The sequence below is a fragment of the Erigeron canadensis genome, chromosome 9, assembly GCF_010389155.1.
Source record: "Erigeron canadensis isolate Cc75 chromosome 9, C_canadensis_v1, whole genome shotgun sequence".
NCBI lineage: Eukaryota > Viridiplantae > Streptophyta > Magnoliopsida > Asterales > Asteraceae > Erigeron > Erigeron canadensis.
The window spans coordinates 36760722-36782859 of NC_057769.1; the positions used below are offsets into that span (position 1 = coordinate 36760722).

General features: G+C 31.4%; 1 protein-coding gene across 1 annotated transcript; it reads left to right on the top strand.

Moving 5' to 3' along the window:
- Positions 1 to 465: 465 nt before the first annotated feature.
- Positions 466 to 16754, top strand: LOC122583758. Its single transcript, XM_043756132.1, has 8 exons — positions 466 to 1395; positions 2698 to 3711; positions 4236 to 4325; positions 9480 to 10454; positions 13727 to 13768; positions 13877 to 13945; positions 15938 to 16699; positions 16743 to 16754. The coding sequence occupies exons 1-8, from the start codon at positions 466 to 468 to the stop codon at positions 16752 to 16754; spliced, it is 3894 nt and encodes a 1297-aa protein (XP_043612067.1).
- The last annotated feature ends 5384 nt before the right edge of the window (positions 16755 to 22138 follow it).

A 22138-nucleotide genomic window follows, 5' to 3' on the forward strand; every position in this document is an offset into this window, starting at 1 on the left:
ATCTAAACACATACATGTTGGTCATATGTGGCAGTAGATTAATTTATGCATCATTTACACGTCTTTGTAGTTTTTATATATGGGTTTATACTGAAGGTACGTAGATATATGCAAAATAAATAATGGTACAGTACTAATTAAATGATCGAGTGTCATCTTCTCTTTGCTTATGTTACCATTCAACAGAACTCGTGAAAGCATGAGCTAGAGTAGTGACGGGATATATAGTGACGTAATTGTTTCTAGAAACCGGAGCCTAAGAGAGGCCACATGCATCGGATTATTTTTAAAAATAATAATAATAATAATCAATCTTTCTTTATATAAATGGAGTAACGTACGTGCTGCATGTGATCAGATATAAATTTTTTTGTGTATAAATATGCAACCCACTGCGCGCTAGCTTTTCTAATTTTCAGTTCTTATAATTACTTACTACAAAGTACTTGATAATTAAACAAAAATATGGCATCCACAATTCCGGCGCTTACACGCTTACAAATCCCACTTGAAGAGGTTAAAAAGGCCACCGAAGACTTTGATGAAAAGCATGTCATCGCAAGAGGTGGTTTCGGAAAGGTGTATAAAGGACAACTCTCGGTGTCCGGGAAGACGGTGAATATTGCTGCTCGCAGATTAGATCCAGAGATTGGATCACGGGTGAATTTTGAGTTCGTGACCGAGATTAATACGCTTTCTAGCCTCGAGCATGAGAATATATTGTCTTTGGTTGGGTTTTGTGATGAGAATGGGGAGAAGATCATCATAAATGAGCGTGAGGCCACCAGGGGAAGTCTCTCAATGCATCTTAGCAAGCCAACCCTCACATGGATTCAAAGATTGAAGATATGTGTTGGCGTTGCGCGTGCATTGAGATACATCCATAATGATGAGGGGGGGCGAGGTTCTAGTATGATACACCGTAACATCAACAGCTACACAGTTTTATTAGATTCTAAACTTGAAGCCAAGTTATCTGGTTTCGAGTTTTCTAAGCCTCAATCGGTAAATGACATGGACCGGGATGTCCGTTCGGATCCTATTGGCATAACAGGGTATATGGACCCATCAATCAAAGAGACAAAAGGTGTAACTCACAAGTCGGACATCTACTCTTTTGGAGTGGTTTTATGTGAAATATTATGCGGCAGGAAGGCTTTCCTTCCTGATGCAGATGCGGATAATAGATATTTGGCTCCATTGTTCAGAATTCATTATGACAATGGATCGCTGAATGATATAATCCATCCGGATCTACGACATCAAATGACCCAGAAATCACTCGCCGAATTCTCTCAAGTAGCTTATTCTTGCTTAGAAGAGAAAAAGGAAAAACGTCCAAAAGTGAACGACATTGTCGTTGCACTTGAGAAAGCACTGGAACTTGAAATTTTGGTAACATCTCCTCCTCGATCTAGCTTTTTCTTTCCTCGTAATTCTTCTATCATAGTGTGTTTACTTTAATACTTATTTATATATTTATTTTATTTTATTTAACTGTGTATGTTACTAAATTAATAATGGAGTTGATGTAATACCTATCAAAAGGGACTGGTTCCGCTAGGTCGGTTAAGGTATCTATATTCGTAATCGAACCCAACAATATTATTTGTTATAAAATTAATTTCTTTTCTTCTCTTTATATAACTAAGGGGTATTTGGTAGGATGAAATACGAAAGAGGGAAAAGAAAAGAGAATTACCTCTCTTGTTTGTTAAATGTAAAGAATCCCTTTTCCTGATAAAACAAGATCCCAAAACAAAACCCCTTCAACAAACTGCCACGTGGCAGCTGACACATATGTTTTAAAAAATCCACCACACAAACCGTATCCATCTACCTTTCTTAATTCCTAAAATTTTTTTTTCTTCTTTTTTCTTTTTCTTATTTCTTATTACCTACTTCTTTTCTTTTAATTTATTTTAGATCCATATTTAGGTGAAACCTATTATTTTTATGAACATTGCAACTTTAGATCCAGAGTTTGAATCTGTATGAACATGAAATTAAACAAATTCATATTATCAACTATTTATTTCGGATCATTCAATGAAAACATTGATTCGTATCTCGATCATTGACGAACGGAATTAAAGTTGCAGGTTTTATGCTACAAGGTAAGTCAATCTATCTGTATCTATCTATATTATGGATGAAATAGGGTTATGGTAATGATTTGATCGGAAGGTAAAAAAAACCCTAAATATTGGGATGATATAAAAAATTGATACTGTTTTCGTCTTTGAGTATGAAGTGCTATCAACACTTTTAGTCTAAATCACTAACCGCTGTTATACGTGAAGTCATGTGACTTGCACGTGATGAAGATAATAGTCATTTCTTTTGTATAAGGACCAAAAGTGTAATTCTTATTTCTATCCATATATCTATCTGCATCCATCATGTCATCGTCGATGACAACGGACTAAAAAATGCTTTTGGTATTTTCAATCATCATCATTATACATAAAAGACAAATGAACAAATATATATGCATCTGCCAATCCTCTAACATTTTTTTACATAATATGATGATTTCCAGTCGTTCATAGTATATTATTGGAATAACACAAATAAAATGAAGGGATTAAAAGTTATTTAATAAAATTAGCACCTACGTTTTTATTCATCGGAAACTTTATATTTCTTCACGTAAGTCACATGATAACGTCCACCTTTTTTTTCAACTTATTGTAGCTAAAAAAGTCAGAACACTTGAAGATTCCCCTGAGTGATATAACGTTGGCCACCAAAAACTTTTCCAAGTCATGCCATATAAGGGATACCGATTACTATGAGATATACACAACACAACTCGAGCATTTTGATGATGAAGAAAATCCTTCTTTCAAAGAAAGGAAGAGTAACGGTGAGCTATCCACGAGACACGACACTGTCGTTATATACCGCTTCTCCCCACGACAAGACAAGACAAGAGAAGAAAAGTTCTATACAGAAATCAAGATGCTTCACACTTGCAAGCATCCAAGCATAGTCAAACTACTTGGATATTGTGATGAAGGTTCTGAAATCATCCTTGTCATTGAGCATCTTTCTAACGGATACCTTGATGATTATTGGAAAAACAACCTCCATAGTGAAATGCCCGTGCTTACGTGGGAAACACGTTTGAAAATATGCATAGATGTTGCAAATGCATTGAACTACCTCCATACTAAGATGGAGGACCAAAAGATGATATTACATCATGATATTAAGAGCAGCAACATTGCTTTGGACAAGAACCGAGGGGCAAAACTTATTGACTTTGGGGTCTCACTGTTACTGCCTCTGAATCAAGATGATGAAGCTCGTGATGAAATTTTGGGAGAAGAGTTTTACATGGATCCAGAATATTCAGAGACTGGTAAGTACATAAGAGAATCAGATGTATATAGTTTCGGGGTAGTTTTGTTTGAAATTCTATCTGGGAGATTAGCCGATGACTCGACATACCTAGAAGAGAGTGACCAAGGGTTGGCGATTAAGGCACGACGATGCTTCAAAGAGGGAACACTGATAATGGAAATGATAGATCCAATATTAGGGGAAGAAAGTGGTGAGAACGACTTAATTCTAAAAAGAATACCAAACAAATATTCTTTGGAGAAATTTGTAAAAATTGCACACCGTTGTATAGCCGAAACTCATGACCAACGTCCAACAATGAAAATGGTCGTCCAGGAACTTCAGACAGCCTTATTCTTTCAGGTAACTTTACAACTTAACTATTTTTTTACTATCATGCATTAAACTAGATTTTAGACTCTTGTACACATTAAAAATGACTATATTAATTAAGTACTAGCTTGTCACTTCCATGCGAACCGGTTCTAAGCATTATTAGTACTGAAAATACCGGTATATCGAAACCATAACGTTGGTAACGCATTCAATATCTACTTTTGAAGATAACATGTTCTAGTATCAACCGGTTCGGTACGGTACTGAAAACCACCCTTAATACACACAACTTAAACTTTACATATATAACTTTATATAAATAACAATATTTGTTCAAACCTTTTAATTTCCGTACTAATTTCACCATATTACTCATATTTTATAAACTAGCTAGTAGTTAGATATGGTGCTTAGTTTCTGATAAAGTCTAGGAATCAATGGAATATAAGTTCACATGTGATATTCTGTTAAGTCCTTTTATTATCAAGAGTTTAATTATTTTGTGTTTTTTCAACATATTAATATATGTTTTTCACCGTACTATTTCTTAGATGGAGAATGAGACTCAATGCCTAGACATGGTTGAAGATGTCAATGAAGTCAAGAAATCCGTGGAACTTAGATTGAGAATTGCAAATTGGGTATGATCCTCACTAGTTTTCTTTTATTTAGACCATACGTTTTGGATATTAATTACTATATAATAACTATGTTAAAAAACTAGTAATATTTTCGTCATAATTAAGAATTACAAAACATAAGTTATAGTCCAAAGCGTTACATAACTCGGCTATGGAAAAATCGCTTTTACCATTAAGGCACCATTTCCAAGTGTCGCCAGTATCTAGAGGCATCTCAGGTTTTACCTAAGTTCTTGAATTCGATCTTTAGGGATTGTTAGTCTTGGGGTTTTTTTCTCCGAATACTTGTAACGGCTCATAGTCAACATCTCGTTGTCTAGGGTATGTGCAAGGCTTCACCATTATACGGTGAAGTTTCTCTGATGTTGCATACCGACTGAATGTTCAAAAAAAATATCCAGATTTGTGGGAAGTTGATTTATCAGCTGATTGAGCATGCTTTCCTCTCGTTCATTTCTGAGTCCTCTTAACACCATTCCCACTCTCCATCGTCTCTTCTACTATGAACGGTGCAATCTTTATCAACATCTAAAGCGAATAGACGAGGATAACAGGTTGCGAGAGGCGAATCACAGCACCAAATATCCTTCCAAAATTGTGTTTTCCACACCATTTCCCACTTTACGCGTAATAACTCTCAAAGAAATGTTTGGTTTCTCATGAAGAACCAAAACCAATTTATTTAACGTGTCCTAACCGAAAATCACTCATTTAACCTAAAACAAACTTATTTGACATGCCAACTTCCAAACATGTATTAATCAAGTCGAGTAAGGGTTAAAAATTTTCAACCAACCAACCCGACCCTAGTGAACGTGATTAATAACCTCAGAGACGTTATAAATAAAAAGAGTTGTCCCAGTTATGATACTTCACTACGTCTTATTATCCATATCCCAAGGCTATAAATATCAAACTTTTTTTTTCTTTTTTTACATTTTCAAAGAATTTAAGATAAATTATAATCTAAATTAGATTTCTACAATAAATAAAAAATTTTGAAAAGTGGGCAAATAAATTACTTTATAAGAAAGTGATATAATCAACTCTTAAAAGTGACAATTATGTAAATTTTTCATCTGAATCACCTGTAACGGCTCTACAATTAATCGTCTTAAAAATTTATAAATATCAAGTGTAAACATATTGTAAATTTATCATAATTAAAATAAGCTTTCTTTAGAGTTCAAATTAATAAGTAAATTTTTATAATAAATAAGCAGAACTGTTTTTCACAACTATTTTTGGAAATTTTATGATATGACAATTCCATAGTTTTTCTTAAAAATCTTCATTTTATTCTTGATGTCATTGATTTTTTATATTTGTTTAAAAATAATTAACCTTTTAAATGCTTAATAAAAATCCTATCATTTTATTGGAATTAAACTGATTTTATTATATATATATAATGCAATAGTTAATCTTATTTATATATTACTAAGTATTACATTATTGTATCAATAACATAATATATTTTTTAAAGTATTAATTTTTTTAATGTATTTAAAACTTGTAATTTTTGACATAACGTTTTACATAATCTATTTGAATAGTAAGAATACTCACATAATGATTTTTCTAATTAATTGGAAAATTATAAAGTGATTTTTTTTTCTGATGCTAAACATAAATTATGATGTTGAATAAATTTACAATGCCTTACAACACTTAGCCCCTGCCAACTGTTCATGTTTTTTATTGCATGGCTAGCTCATAACCGACTGGTATAAAGGTCTTTTCAAACCGAACCACCCCCGATCTAAAAGTGTATAATTTCTAGCCATAGAGGTGAAAAAGACACCTTTACATTAGGCCCATAAAAGTAAGTCATTATAATAAAATTCTATTTTATTAACATTTATTAAATGGTTATTGTCTTTGACATTAGATGTATACATGCAACGATATATGTATACAACAATCGAGAAAAAAATACGATTGAGTCCTTTTCAATGTTAAATCTTAGCTCCATCTGCTCATTAGCATACAAGTTATCATGAATCAAGCAACTCACAAATAATAAATGAATTCAGTCTCAAATTAATTAATTGAAATGCTATCAATTACGCTAACGATACCACATAAATACTTCCAATGATCAAGTTCTCAATCGATAAACTAACACATAAGTATCATCGAGTCTGAGTCACAAAAGTGTTACAAAAACTCTCGAGAAAACAAGTGTCGGGAGAAGCCTTATCATATATGCTACCAAAACCAACTAAACCATACACACCCTTAATTATCACCCAGGATTAAATGTTAAACGAATATAAGAAAGGTAAAAGTTGAAATCAAATAATTAAGATTTTGAGAATGTAAAAATTTCTTGACCATCCCCATCGATGGATTGTTAGTCTGGTCGGTCACAATATTTAGGTGGACCCCGTCTAAAACTTCGCCAACTTGTTCGTTCGGTCCAACACAAATCGGTTCATATTCTATTAATTTTGATAGGGACAGCATGCACTACTCTATAAGTCCATATAATCATGTGTCATTTTGTAAGATTGTGAGTTTATATTTACAAATTTTTTGACCTTTTAAGTTTATAACTTAACTAGATTATAACCCGTGTGAAATGTGGAAAAAACTTATGAAAAATTACATTTTATACCTATAAAAAGTTAACATAATGGTATAATAAATACTTAAAAGCTATTAAAATTTACAGAATAATAAATAAAATAAGAATAATGAAAATGAACCGTTTGATTTTTTCATAAAACAACCATACAATAAATATAATTTCAAAGACTAAGATTTGACATTGGTTTCTCATCCACTTGACAAGTATTTTTTAGTTTTATGTAGTATCACAAATGATTATATTTTTAAATATTACAACACACATTTTTTTTCCAGTGAATTAAAGCTAAAACGGTTGGTCCAATGCATGGAGGTAGTTAACTACGTATAGTATAAAAAGTTATAAGGATTCACGGTATCCACAAAATAATTAAATACACAAATAGTAGTGGTTTTGTAGAAGCTGATTTTATGTCTATGATCCACAAACATGTAATCTCCTTCATTAAAGCTATAGCAAAGTTATTGACTTTCCTAATGCCTCCTTCATTAAAGATGGGCTCAAATGGGACAATTTTTGGGTTGTACGTATACGTCTGCTTCTAAAGTAAGACAATTTTAATCCAGATGTTCCAAGATTCCTTGAATGCATCGATGTCAACCATCCTATCGCACAAAACTTGATCAGCTATGATATTGTATATAGTGATATGGAAGCAACTATGTAATCTTTATTATGCTAATGTGTAGTTGATGAATAATACTCATACATTTTTTATATCACGGTAATAATTGTTTGTCACAATATTTCAATTCCTACAAGCTCATTTAAATGATTCACTATAAACAATAACAACCTTATAGTCCAGCCTTAATCATATATTATCAAGTGTTTAGTTATACTTCATAACATAAGGTTAATTTAAACTATACAATACAAAATTAATTGCTATTAATTATTTGCAAGAAAATCAAATACGAAAAATAAACTATAATGGAAGATGGATCATAATATTACTTGAGGCAAGTTAAGCAACTGCAAATATAAATGCTAATACTTATTAAAAAATCAATTATCAAAAAAGTTATAACATGGATCGACATAGCTTTTTGAAACAATCATTATTTATTAACAAATCAAAAATCGTATTTTTTAAAATAATGTTAATCTATAAAAAGATTTATAAGAAAATCAAAAATAAAATCAAAATAAAATGAAAAGAACGATAGATGATGATGTGAATCAAAAAGGGTATCCAAAATGTTAGAATTATTAAAATTGATATGATTAGTAGAATATTATTTATTAATATGTATTGTTAGAACATTTTATCCATAGTTGAAGGACTAAAAGAGTATTTGATTATATGTTGAGTCAATGATGATGTCATCATCTTGATCTAAGGGTGGGGAAATAAGAAAGAAATTTAATAAAGGGTCTAGATTACTCCATTTTTGATTTAAGGGTTCTCTTTTAGTATTTATTAAAAATTTATATATATATTCTATATAAAATTTTTACATCCATATTAAAAGTTGTAAAAAATAAATAGACAAATGACTTATATATCTAACTATGTAGCTTAAATCTTAATGGCTTTTGCTAAATATATTGTGATTTATAATTTATAACTTTATTTTTATTTATGATGATAAATAATATTTTTATTTAAATAAGTATTTTAGTTAGTTCTAAATAAAGAAAATATTAATTATAAATTCTTTTTTAATTAAAAAATAGTTTTGTTGGGTTGTGAATGGGAGTGTTAAAATTAAGTTTAGTTGGGTTGGATAGATATAAGAAAGAGAAATTAGTTTTTTAATGAATAGTGTCGGATGATTGGGTTGTGAATGGAGTTGACCTAAAAGTTCAAAAATTAAAAGCGAGCCACTAAAATAGTAAATCAATAATAAAATACATTATATTAAATTTTTTCGACATTTACCCCAGCGGTATCCCTGTCTCCCCATGAAGGGGTTCCTTCCTGTACACGCATGTTCGAATCTTGGAGAAAGCAAAGGTTTTCTCCCAATTAAGTGTAGTGCCTTTGGGCTGCTTGGTTGGGAGTTTTCCCTCCCCCGTGGTTCCCTGATGCACGGTCGCTGTTCCTTGAGCACATCCTGCACGGTGGGTGTAGAGACCACATATGGTGTCTAACAGGCTCTGAGGTTCAAGGGCAGTCGTCCCGTTAACGTTAAAAAAATAATAAAAAAAAAAAAAATCAGCAAGTGTATTTTATGTGGAATTGATTATATATGCTAAGGGTCGAATATTTGTAATTTTAGTGAACCGAATGAAATATAACCGTTAAGATTAGCAATGAATCTCGCTTCCAGCAAAGAAAAAGAAACGTGCACATGTATATTTTTATTTCCAAAACATAACATACAGCAAAATAATCAAACCACATGTCGCCAATATATTTTCCTATTGAAGCCACCGAAAAACAGTTTGCTAATTGTAAACTACGAGTACTATTTGATTAACTAAAATTATAAATGACGACATTAAAGTCTTTGAATAAAGTTAACAATTAAATTTTAGGAATCAGGGAATTTATATTGATTTTTTTTTCAAGTCAGTCACATAATAAGCCTCTTTTCTTTTTCAAATTGTTACAGCTAAAAAAACTAGAGCACTTGAAGATTCCTCTCAGTGATATACTTTCAGCCACCGAAAACTTTTCCGAATCATACCATTTAAGGAATTTTGGATACTATAATTCATACACAGTAGAACTCGAGCATTTTGATGAAGGGGAATATTCTGTCAAAGAAGGAAAGAGTGAAGGTGAAAGACCCAGAAGACGCAGCAATGTCGTTATAAACCGCTTCGTCCCAGATGAAGATGAAATGTTCTATACTGAAATTAAAATGTTTGACACTTGCAAGCATCCAATGATAGTCAAGCTACTTGGATTCTGTGACGATGGCTATGAGATGATCCTTGTCGTTGAGCATTTTTCTAACGGATATCTTGATCATTATTGGGAAAACCACAACGGGGACGTGCCTATTCTTACATGGGAAAAACGTTTGAAAATATGCCTCGATATTGCAAATTCGTTGAATTACCTTCATAATGAGATAGGGGACCGGCAGAGTGTAGTACACCGTGATATACAGAGCAACAAAATTGTGTTGGATGAGAATTGGGGGGCAAAGATTGCTGACTTTGGATTCTCGATAATCCAACCCCATAATCAAGATGATGATGAAGCTCCCTATGTTGACAAAGATGATTATTGGGAAACAGATGTTCACATGGATCCGGAATATACAAATACTCATAAGTTGACAAGAGAATCAGATGTATATAGTTTTGGAGTAGTTCTGTTTGAAGTCCTATGTGGGAAATTAGCCAATGACTCTATATTCATAAAAGAGAGTGACCAAGGACTGGCGTTTGTGGCACGACGATGCCTCCTGGAGGGAACACTTATGGATTGGATAGATCCAACATTAAAAAGAGGACCCAACAAAGATTCTTTGGATAAATTTGTGATTATTGCACATAAGTGCATAGCGGAAACTCAAGACCAACGTCCAACAATGAAAGTCGTTATCCAGGAGCTTCAGGAAGCCTTATTCTTTCAGGTAATTTAATTACTTTATAATTAATAAACTAAATAAAAAATAGACTATATATATATAATCTCTAAATATATATATATATATATATAAAAGAAACCTTAGTTCATAATTGATTAAGTATAAATCTTTAAATGAAGTTTAACTTTTAATTAAAGTCATCAAATCAAATGATGATGTCTTATACCTTATTTAACTTTTTAAGATTTAATTTTATGTTAATAAATTTAAATTATTATTATTTTCTTATTTAATTTTGTATACATTAATAATTAATGTTTTTAATCATATAATTATAGAAACTTATATTTTTGTATTTTACATCATTTTTTAATCTTTAAAATTAACTTTTAATTTTTTTACAATGAAATTTTCTTTTTTAATGTAATACATTTTTATTAAATTATAATTTTGTATATGAATATAAAATATAAATATTGGTTACAAGGATTTTTGTATAGGATTTTTATCATATAACGTTTTCATTAAATCAATGTTTTAAAACTAGACCGGATGTCAAATCGGTCTTCTTAATAAAGAATTAAAAAACAAATATGGAGTTTATAGTAAGCTATCACAATTATAAATAATTGTATGAAAATTGCAATGATATTATGCATAGTTTTAAGTTAGATGAACACAACATGCGATATATAAAATGCTAGTTAAATTGCTTAGTAACGTTAGTGTATAAATAAATTATTCGAGTAGAACGTTAAAACATAAGTACAATGACAATGCATATATATCCGGATGAATAAAAAACATTAAAAAAACGAAAACCTTACTTAGCGAGACCTCTATAGATGATGTATCCATTTTTTAACTGTCTCGTCATTGTTAACCGAAACCTAAACAACCATTAATGTATTTTCATGTTTTTAGTGATTTAATTATTCCCTGGTTAAATATTTGTCAACTTACAATATTATAAAAATTTAACATGTCATTTATTATATACGTTTTCCGCGTATTACGCGGATAATAATCTAATTTAATGTATAATAAGATTTAAGTGTATAAACTCTTCTCTCATAAAGGTACAATTTTCCACATTTAGTCATCTATATATACGAATAATGTTAGTTTAATACGATATAGCATTTAACTTTATATTCTCGACTTTTGTGTGTATATATATATATACATGAGAACTTTTATATTATAACTTGATGTTCATATGTGAATGATATATGTGAACATATTCGTTCACATATGAACTATCAAGTTATACTTATAATTACCTATGTTCATATGTGAATAGTTCTCAAATGAACTTTCTCACATATATATATGAGAAATGTGAGTATGAGGCTGTTATGCACCCAACTTGGGTGAAAAACCCCTTACATACTAATATTTTAATATTTTGAATAAATGTTTGGCCTCCGTGATTTTTATGGTTTAAAAAAAGGTGTGTGAGAGGTTTTTCACCCAACTTAAATACGTAACAGCCTCATATTCCCTTCCACCATATATATATTATGATACATAAGCTATAAATATTAAATTTAGGGGAAATATATTAAAAGTGAATCATTAACACAATGTAGCTTAAGGACTATGCTAAAAGGAGTTTTTTTTAAAATAATTATTTTGCAAAAATAAGTCATTAGTATTTAAATTAATTGTGTGTTGAAATTTTTCCCATTGAGGAAACATTTATTTATAGTTAATTTAAACATATCTTTATGCTTTACGAAAAGATTGTAAAAGATTAAAAATATATCTGCGCAATGCAACACGTTGAAATCAATAAAATAACACGTTGAAATCAATAAAATAAACAGGGGTTATATATACATAGTTACATTTTACACTTTAATAGTTTTACAATAATAATAAATTGTGTAATTTAAAAGATGTTGCACAAATGTTGCTTTCATATATAATACATCATGCATTGGAGTGTATTTGAAACTTAAAAATTACTAATTCTACCAAAAATGAGTTACTCGTATTAATTTATACGTAGATATATATGTATTAACAAAATGTTACTTTAGTTTATATATGAAGTTTTAGGATCAGATGTTATAAAATTATATGTTGTTGATTTGATGAGTCTTGAAACTATGGTGGTTGTCTTCCTTTTACAGTTTCAGTCGTTGAACATATTTATCTATATCTATATTTATACTATATTATAAAGTAGATTCTCTGTCTAAATTTTAAGTTTTAACATTTACTTTTTCAAAATGTCTCTTCTATCTATTCTATATTTACCTAAAATAACTATATTATCGATTCTCTCTCCTCAAATATCAACCAATCATATTCTTTCCCTCTCTTCCATAGATCATTTATTCCTCCAATTCATTCAAAATCTTTTATCTCAAAAACCGTACGTCAATAAATTATAAAAATTATATGGGTGTTCATAAAATTTCATGCTCTTTCATTAGAAATGTCATTCGATATACTTTCGACGAATTTTTAAATCTGAGTGCGGAGCCCGTACAGCTAAGACATTTGGCTATGACTCTCTATGACCTATCACACACTATGACCTATCACTCAACCATCTCACCGCCGCAACACGTGGGTACTTGCTCTCGTAATTCTTTATAACTTTTTGTATTATGTTTTATGCTTTTTTTTATCCCTCTTTTAAATAAAACCTATAGTTTAGGATACAATTTGGATGGGAGTAGACCTTTGTAAATATGTTTTTATGACCAAACTATATATACTTTCTTAAAAAACAATATTAATTCTTTAAAAACTTTATAATTAAAGTATAACATCTTTATATTAAATAAAATAAAATTGTTATGACATCACATTTTACAAAAATAACTAATTTGTCACCTTCAAATTTTTTCTTAAAATTAATTCTTTTTTATTTAATTTATTTATGATGTCAAAAATACCTTCCTAATTAAAGTTTATTTCATTTTTATTTTGTTATTTTTGATGTCTTTTTTTTTATTTTCTTTTAAAAATTCTAATATTTTATACATGGGACTTTTATATTTTCATCATATAATTAATTTTATGATAACATAATTTTAAACTTTTGGCATATAATACAGGTTAATAAACTAATTAAATTTATTTGAAACATAAGATATAATATTACGAGGTTATGAATACCGTTGGACTGTCACAACTTAAGTATCAAATATATGTTTTTACAAAACTTTTATTACTATTCCCATGTTAAACCCGGGATACTTAGCTAGTATACTGAATAACTGACAACTCAAAATTTCTTAAATAACATTTGTTTAAACTTTTTAATTCCCTTACTTATTACATCATATTATTTCATAAAGCTGAAGCAGTTAGATGGGGTGTCTGTTGCCGATGAAGTTGAGGTAAGATCCTTTAATTTTATTGTCATGACTCATGAGTTATAATTATTTTGTGTTTTTGTAAAATTAATAATTTTTTGTCCCACTATATTATATATATTTCTTTTTAAGGAGGATGAGATTGACTGTCCAGACATGGTTGAAGATGTCGTTGAAGTCGAGAAATCTGTGGAACTCGAGGTGAGAAATAGGAATTCATAAGATCCTCTTGTTTTATTTATTTTAACTATGTTTTGGATATTATTATATTAAATAAAAACGCTTTGTATTAATAAAAAACAAATATAAAAACATTCAAAACAAAAAATCATATTAATAAATAAAAAACATAAACAAAAAAAAAGACGTACTTTTTGCAAAAAAAAAATATTTAAATGACGTTTCATTATAAAGTCTTTTGTACCCTTAAGTAACTAGAACAATACACATTCGTTGTTCGGGTTACACTTAATTATCTATACTTCTATACTTATATATTATTATATAAAAATTATAATTCATATGTTGAAAGTTTACATAAATGGAACATGCGAATTGACCAAAATATTCTTAAAGAATTAAATCATCATCAACTCTTAATATTAAATTGTACTATGATTATTGTACTACAATTTGCAAAATATAACACTTAAAACCGTGTTTTTTTTAAAAAAATTGTAAGCTTTTATGACTTAAAATGTATGAAGATCTAATATTGTTAATATCGTAAATTCCGTGTCCAGTGTTGGACACGGGTCTAAAATCTAGTTTTTGTCTAAAAGCATTGACCATATATAAAACAACAAAACACCCAAAATTAAATACCATCATTAATTAACAATTAACACACTGAAAATTTTAATCAAAATAGATGACCAACTTAATTGAAAAATTAAGATTTAAAATTATAAAAAATAAATCAACATAAACCAATAAAAAATAATGCAAATAAGTAAAAATCTAGTTTTTAAGCAAAATAATGCAAAAAGTATATATACATCATCTATACTCCCTTATAAAAAGTATTGAATTTCTTAAATTCAGCATTTTTTTCCTTCCCAAAATACCCCTACTTAAACATAATACCATTATATACCATCCTTTCCCCCATTATCTCTAATCATTACACACTCTCATCGACTTTCTATCACCCTCTTCCGCCGCTGCTCTTCTTCTCCACCGCCTACCTCGCTCTCCACCACCGCCCCCCTTTTATACTGTCGTCGCTTTCTAGCCGCTGCAACGCGCGGGCACTATGCTCGTTCTTAGTAAGTAATTTTTAAAAAAAATACCATTTGAGTAAATATTTTTAAAAGTACATTATTTTGGTAATTATTTTTCTCACATACAACATTTTAGTAAGTAATCTTTAACTCCCCCTTCTTTTTTGGGTTTTGCTAATTATTTTCTCACATACAACATTATTTTAGCAATTATTTTTCTCACAAACAACATTTTAACAAATTCCCACTATACAATATCCAAAAATCATAGTTAGTTATTTCTATAGACAATGGGTCATGGTTAGTTACATTCCGAGATATTTATCCAATTTGTTTTTTAAGTAAGTAACATATTGATCAACTCCGGAATACTTATCTCATTTATTTTTGGGCAAATTAGTTTTAAAGATATATAACTTGTCCATTTTTTTGCTAAAATAGGTATAAACCAAAATTTCTCTCAAATTTAACCAAAGAGTGTGTAAATTCCTCCTAAAGTGGTGACTAAAACCACCATCCGGTTTTAGAAATGCTGAATTGTGTGTTTACGCCATGTCACAACATTGACCCGTTGACCAAAAATATATACGAGTAATATGATTTCTGGAAACGAGGTTTTATGCAATATATGCACAATTACACATAAACCGAAAGCCACCATCACTGCATCGATCTCTCTGCTAGTTTTGTAGATATATACGTATTTGTATATATACAAAATCATCATCACGTTAAGCAAACAATCATCGCAACATATCTAAATTAAGCACTAGCCAACATATATCCATGAATCACTACCCAACAGCCTCGATCTCTTCTGAATCACTGTCTCGTATTATTAGGTATTTATAGATATAATAATATTAGATTGAAAGAAATTGATGATATATGGATTTTGGTGATAAACCCTCATCCCCAAATCTCACACCGGCCTCTAACCTAAGTAACTTTATATTGACCAATGTTACAGGTAAAAGAATTGGATCACTTGAAGATTCCCCTCAGTGATATAGAGTGGGCCACTGGAAGCTTTTCCAAGACATACAATACGAGGGATACTGAATACTACAAATCATACACTACAGAACTCGAACATTTTGATGAACAAGGGGCGAATGAAGAAGAATTGCCCAGGAAAAGCAGCACTGTCGTTATAAATCGCTTCAACCCAAGTGCAGGAGAAGAAATGTTCTATACAGAAATCAAAATGCTTCACACTTGCAAGCATCCAAGCATAGTCAAACTACTTGGATTCTGTGATGAAGCTTCCGAGAACATCCTTGTGGTAGAGCATCTTTCGAAGGGAAGCCTCTACAATCATTTGTGGTACAACGAGAAGCAAATTCTTACGTGGGCACAGCGTTTGAAAATCTGCCTTGATGTTGCCAATGCATTGACTTATCTTCATAATGGGATAGAGGACCGACAGAGTGTAGTACATCGTAATATACAGAGCAACAGCATTGCATTGGACGAGAATTGGGGGGCGAAGATTGTTGACTTTGGGTACTCGGAATTCCAGCCTCCGAATCAAGATGATGAAGCTTCCTATAATGAAAATGTTTGGGTTACAACTGTTTGCATGGATCCAGAATACACAAAGACTCATAAGCTCACAAGAGAATCAGATGTGTATAGTTTTGGAGTAGTTCTGTTTGAAGTCCTATGTGGGAGGGTAGCCGATGACGAAATATACACAGAAGAGAGTAAAGAAGGTGGGTTGGCATTTGTGGTACGACGATGCTTCCGAGAGGGAACACTGACGGAAATGATAGATCCAAAGTTAAAAGATGAAAGTGATGAAAAGAGCTATATTTCAAAACGAGGACCCAACAAAGATTCTTTGGAGAAATTTATAAAAGTTGCTCTCGAGTGTGTAGCAGAAACTCAAGACCAACGTCCAACGATGAAAATGGTTGCCGAGAAGCTCCATGAAGCCTTATTGTTACAGGTAATTATTATGCAAACACCTCTCTTACACATCATACTTTTGATCCTGGACCGCTAGTAATTATCATCATTTCAAACGAATAGTTATCCATTTATTAACTTTTTGTTATACTTTATACCCTGCCCAAATATGTGTTTAGTTTTATGTTAGAAATATCGACCTATAGAGCACATAGTGAATAGGTGATTACGATAATATTATAATCTTGAAAGCTGACATTGTTATTGATGTATGTCTCGTGACTGACAGGAAAACAAAGACTCCCTCGTAATGTCACTTCACGACATTAAACAGGCCACAGAAAACTTCGATAAAAAGAACTGCATTGGTGTAGGAGGATTTGGGAAAGTCTATAAAGGAAAAATACCACAAGTTGATGGGTATATTGTTGCGAAGCGATTGGATACAACGCATGGTCAAGGGGAAAAAGAATTTAAGAGTGAGCTCCAAATTCTGTTTGAGTATAAACATGAGAATATCATTTCTCTTGTGGGATACTGTAATGAAAAAGATGAAAAAGTCATTGTTTATGAGTATGCGCGTGGAGGAAGTCTTGATAAGTGTTTGGAGGATGCTTGTCTTACATGGATGAAACGGCTTAATATATGTATTCAGGTTGCAACTGCGCTGGCTTTCCTTCATGGAGGTGCCGGAAAACAAGCGATAGTGATACATAGGGACATCAAAACTGAAAACATTCTACTTGATGCTAAGTGGAATGCAAAACTTGCTGATTTTGGGCTTTCCTTGATAAGTCCAATTAATCAGGAAACAGACTATGTCATCGATCGTACATGTGGCACACCAGGCTATTTGGACCCCCTTTACCTAAAGTCATATTTCCTAACCATAGAATCCGACATCTATTCGTTTGGGGTGGTTTTGTTTGAGATCTTGTGTGGGATGTCAACTTCTGAGATTCTTAAACAAAAAGGTCAGCATCTACCAGGCTTCATCAAGGAGATCTCTGAAAAGGGGAATTTTGATGACTTTGTATTTGATGCTATAAAGAAACAGATCGAGCCGAAAGCATTGATTGCATTCAAAACGATTGCCCACCAGTGTTTACATGACCATAGAGAAAAACGGCCAACAGCAAAAGAAGTTCTAGAAAAACTCAAGGAGGCACTGCAATTCCAAGTAAGTAGTTCTCATATATAGTTCGATTTGAAAAAGCCAATTTCTTTTCATATCAATTTGTACAAAACAAACCGAATATATGTATTCGTTAAAGAAACAGTAGACCAAAAGATATACAAGAAATAAATTAACTATATACAGGTACATATAATTTCTTAAAATGCATATGATGAAAATTCATTTATATGAGATATGTTGGAGATGATATTTGGTACAAATTAACTATATCATAAAAACCCCCTACATGTTAAATAATAATCGTCTTATATTTAACTATATCATACAAAGAACTACTCGTATTTTAACGGTGTCCAAACCCCCTACATGTTAAATAATAATCGTCTTATATTTAACGTGTGCTGGATAACATACCAAAGATGCATCTATATATATAGATGAATAGAAAAACTAAAAAAGCTTCAGATGTTGAAAAATTACTAATCACATGATTATGATATATTGTATTGCAGATTTCAGGAAGTGATTAAGCTTTTGCAGGTTGCGGATATCCTGAACAGAACATGGATCGATTAATTACTTTCAATTCTCTGTTTCTTAAATAAGAGTCCAGACTTAGTCTGGCAGACATTTCCTGTACGTTTTTGTTGCCATTGCAGTTATTTTCTTTTTTTTTTACCTATTTGTATACAGTAGTATTTAAGGATGGGAGTGTCATCCAGTTAATGAAAGTTTGTATAATCAAATTAAGTACTACTCTTGACGTGCAACAAAACCCTTGTGCTTTAGTTGTTATCCTGATCTATATTTACTTATTTACGTACTACTCGTAGTATTTAAGGACGGGGGCCAGCTTTAATACACATACTGTACGTATAATACTACTTTCAAACAAATTTGGATAAAACTACACTAACTAGAATAGAACTACATTGAGCGAAAAATAAAAACACGGCCCCCCAATAATCATTTATATTTTTACGTAACTTTATTTTATTAATAATAAATAAATAACTAAAATAATTATTTTTACAATGTTATTAAAATTGGTTTCTATTTACAGTTTCACACACGAACAATTATACATTATTGATAATATCGTCGGATACGGGTCTAAAATCTAGTTAATTACTAGAGAGAAAAGATACCCGATTTACAAATTTTCAATACATGATATAATGGTCTTAATTTTTTTTTTTAAATACGAGGAGAAGTATAAATGAAATTAACTAAAATAAATTTGTAGTTACAATTTTTAAGGCCACGGTCAGAAAAAAGAAAAACTAGTTGTAGAAACCAAAAATTAGGTTGATATTCTGGGTCTTGCACCCATCAATCAACCCCACTTGTTTTCTGGTTTTGGGTTAAAGACTGCGTTCGAGGTGTTGGTACATACAACATCCTTCGGGTTTTATGCGAACCAGACTATTCTCAACGCTGAAGTAGAGAGTAGTATATTTGAGGTTTGATTATCTTCATCATAATAGGATGCCTACAAAGTGTTTGATAAAATGTCTCTAAAAAAATATTCTTTTTTTCAAAGCAACCATTTAAGTGCAATGGATGATGTGGAGTTTAGGATTAGGAAGGACTAGGAATTTAGTTGTACACGATTGGCACCATCTTACCCAAAACCATCATTAGATGGCTATGTACAAACATATATGGTTGGACGCGACAGAATATATATATATATATATATATATGTTTCAGACATTTTGCCAAACCTACAGATGGTGTCCCTTTGCTCAAGCTCCCTGTTGCAATGAATGAGAAGCGATGATAATATACACATCAGGTAGCATTAATCTCTATTTCCTTCAGTTTATGTTTTTTTTTTTTCTTTTTTCCCCTCTAGGATTGAAATTGAGTAAATACCTTCTTCTTTTTTTTTTTTTATCATCTAACAATTCATGTACCATTTGGTTTTTTTTTTTAATCTAAATACTTATCACAACTATGGGTTCCAACCTCATTCGGGTACATCTTGGGATGACTATGAAAACCGTCTCTGAGATGGCATAAAGAATATCCGTAAGACTGCCACATACATTAGAACCAAAGCCTGACTTTTTTTGGATAGCTTGAACAGGGATCCCTCTCCATTTGCCCGTTTACTAGAAAATAATTAGAAGCTTTAAATTTAGTTTTGCAAGTGCCTGGTAGGATACGATCCTTTTTCTTATCGCTTTAGAGGTAGCAAAATGGTTGCTGCAACATCTGTAGTGGTCAATTTGCAGAGGCTGAAAAGGGGTATCTGTTTTCCTTTCCATGTATTATTTGATTACCGCAATAGGTTTAAAATATTTGAGATGCTCTAGGTTCTTTTTTAGATAGCAATCTATAGTTTATGTTATTTTATTGTCTACTTTAACTTAATCCACTATACAATTGAATTTGAGTAACTACCTTCTTACTTAGATCAAACAATTCATGATGTACCATTCGGGGTTTTTTTAAATACTTCATAACTGCCGGTTCAAACCTCATTGGACATCCCACGATGACTAGCTATGGAAAAAGTCTACCCATTAAGCCACGTAATTAGAAAAAAAAAGGCTCCACTTTTTAAGGATAGCTTGAACAGGGATCCCTCTCCATTTTTACCATATGCCCGTTTACTAGAAACTAGACTCTTAAGCTTTAATTTTAGTATTGAAAGTGCCTAGTAGGATACCATCCTTTTGTTATTGGTTTAGAGGTAGCAAAATGGTCGGCACAAGTGCACAACAAATATAGTGGTGAAATTGCAAAGGTCAAAAAGGGTATATTAATGCAGTAGGTTTAAAATGTTTGTGATTCACAAAGCTCCAAGTTACAATTGTTTTGCATAAGTGAGAGAGTTCTAATTGGTGATTACAAAATTGCCGTCGTTGAAGATGGCTTTGTACATCTTTATTTATTTTACAGATCCCTGAGTTCAAACTGCAGTGTTTAATGATCCTGCAAACCCCTAATATTATTAGAAAAAATACTATTCAATATGAAATATCATTGGATGCTTTGAATCTTTGAATACTGTAGTTAACTATTTCAATATTGTTATCCAGTCCAGCATATGATCTTTTTTTAGTGTTTCATACTAGACTTTGATTATAAAATCTAATAGTCAAGTTTTAGTTAGAGCATCATAATCTCCAGCTAATGGCATACGCAATTTTATAACTCATAGGCTTACATATAAATCAAGTTGACAATATAAGACGATAAACATTTAGGGGCACGTGTTGTTGACCTTCCAAAGACATTGTCACATTGCCCACAGCTCGCTACTAAATAATTACTAGACTCATGTCCGCGCGATGCGCCGGTGATGATGGTAGCGGCGACTAGTTGCAATGCCACAGGTGGTGGTGCGAATAGTGTAGTTTCATTAAGGTAAATGGGGTAGTTTAGTTATTTTAGGAGTTGAGGAATCGATCTTGTAAGTTATATCATTAATTAAGGGTGAGAGACAATTTAAATACGTTAAACTTGTAATTTGAGAAAGGATGAGGGATTGATGATGCTTTGTATAGCAGACTAGAAATATAATATAGATATAGATATAGAATATTAGTCGATGATAATGACCTAATAAATAATCATGCAATATGAAGTCTACAGTATTGCTTAAACAAGTTGATTAAATTATGTTTATACGTAAGGGCTTATTGCTTAAACAAGTTGATTAAATTATGGTTATACTTAAGGGCTTATTGTTTCAAAATAGTAATGACTTTATCAAGAAAAATACTCCGTTATCTTTTTACGTAAAAATTAACATTACTCCGTTATCTTACGCCATTTTGTTGATCCCTTCCAAACCCCATGGGCTTCCAGTAAGTCTCGCACCGGCCTGAAAAGGGAAAAAGGGAAGAAGATGACACTATTGGACAATGTGTCATGGCAGATTTCTTGAGCAAAACTGCACATACTAAATAGATGTAATGTAATTCCATAAGAAATCTGTGGTTGCAAGTTACCCGCACTAAAATGCGTGGAACGACTACCTCTCGTTATCGAACTTGTAAGTTAGAGCATCGTAGCTAATTAGTTTTAGATACTATGATGATTTCATAAATCATAGACCCGCATGTATCGGCATGTTCTCAGGTTCAATATAAAAGTTTCTGAGATCAT

Excerpts from the sequence above, each read along its gene's own strand:
- LOC122583758 (XM_043756132.1), top strand. The coding sequence starts at position 466 with ATGGCATCCACAATTCCGGCGCTTACACGCTTACAAATCCCACTTGAA. Across the intron at positions 4,326-9,479 it reads GATTGAGAATTGCAAATTGG|CTAAAAAAACTAGAGCACTT; the intron begins GTATGATCCTCA and ends AAATTGTTACAG. Across the intron at positions 13,946-15,937 it reads AGAAATCTGTGGAACTCGAG|GTAAAAGAATTGGATCACTT; the intron begins GTGAGAAATAGG and ends CCAATGTTACAG.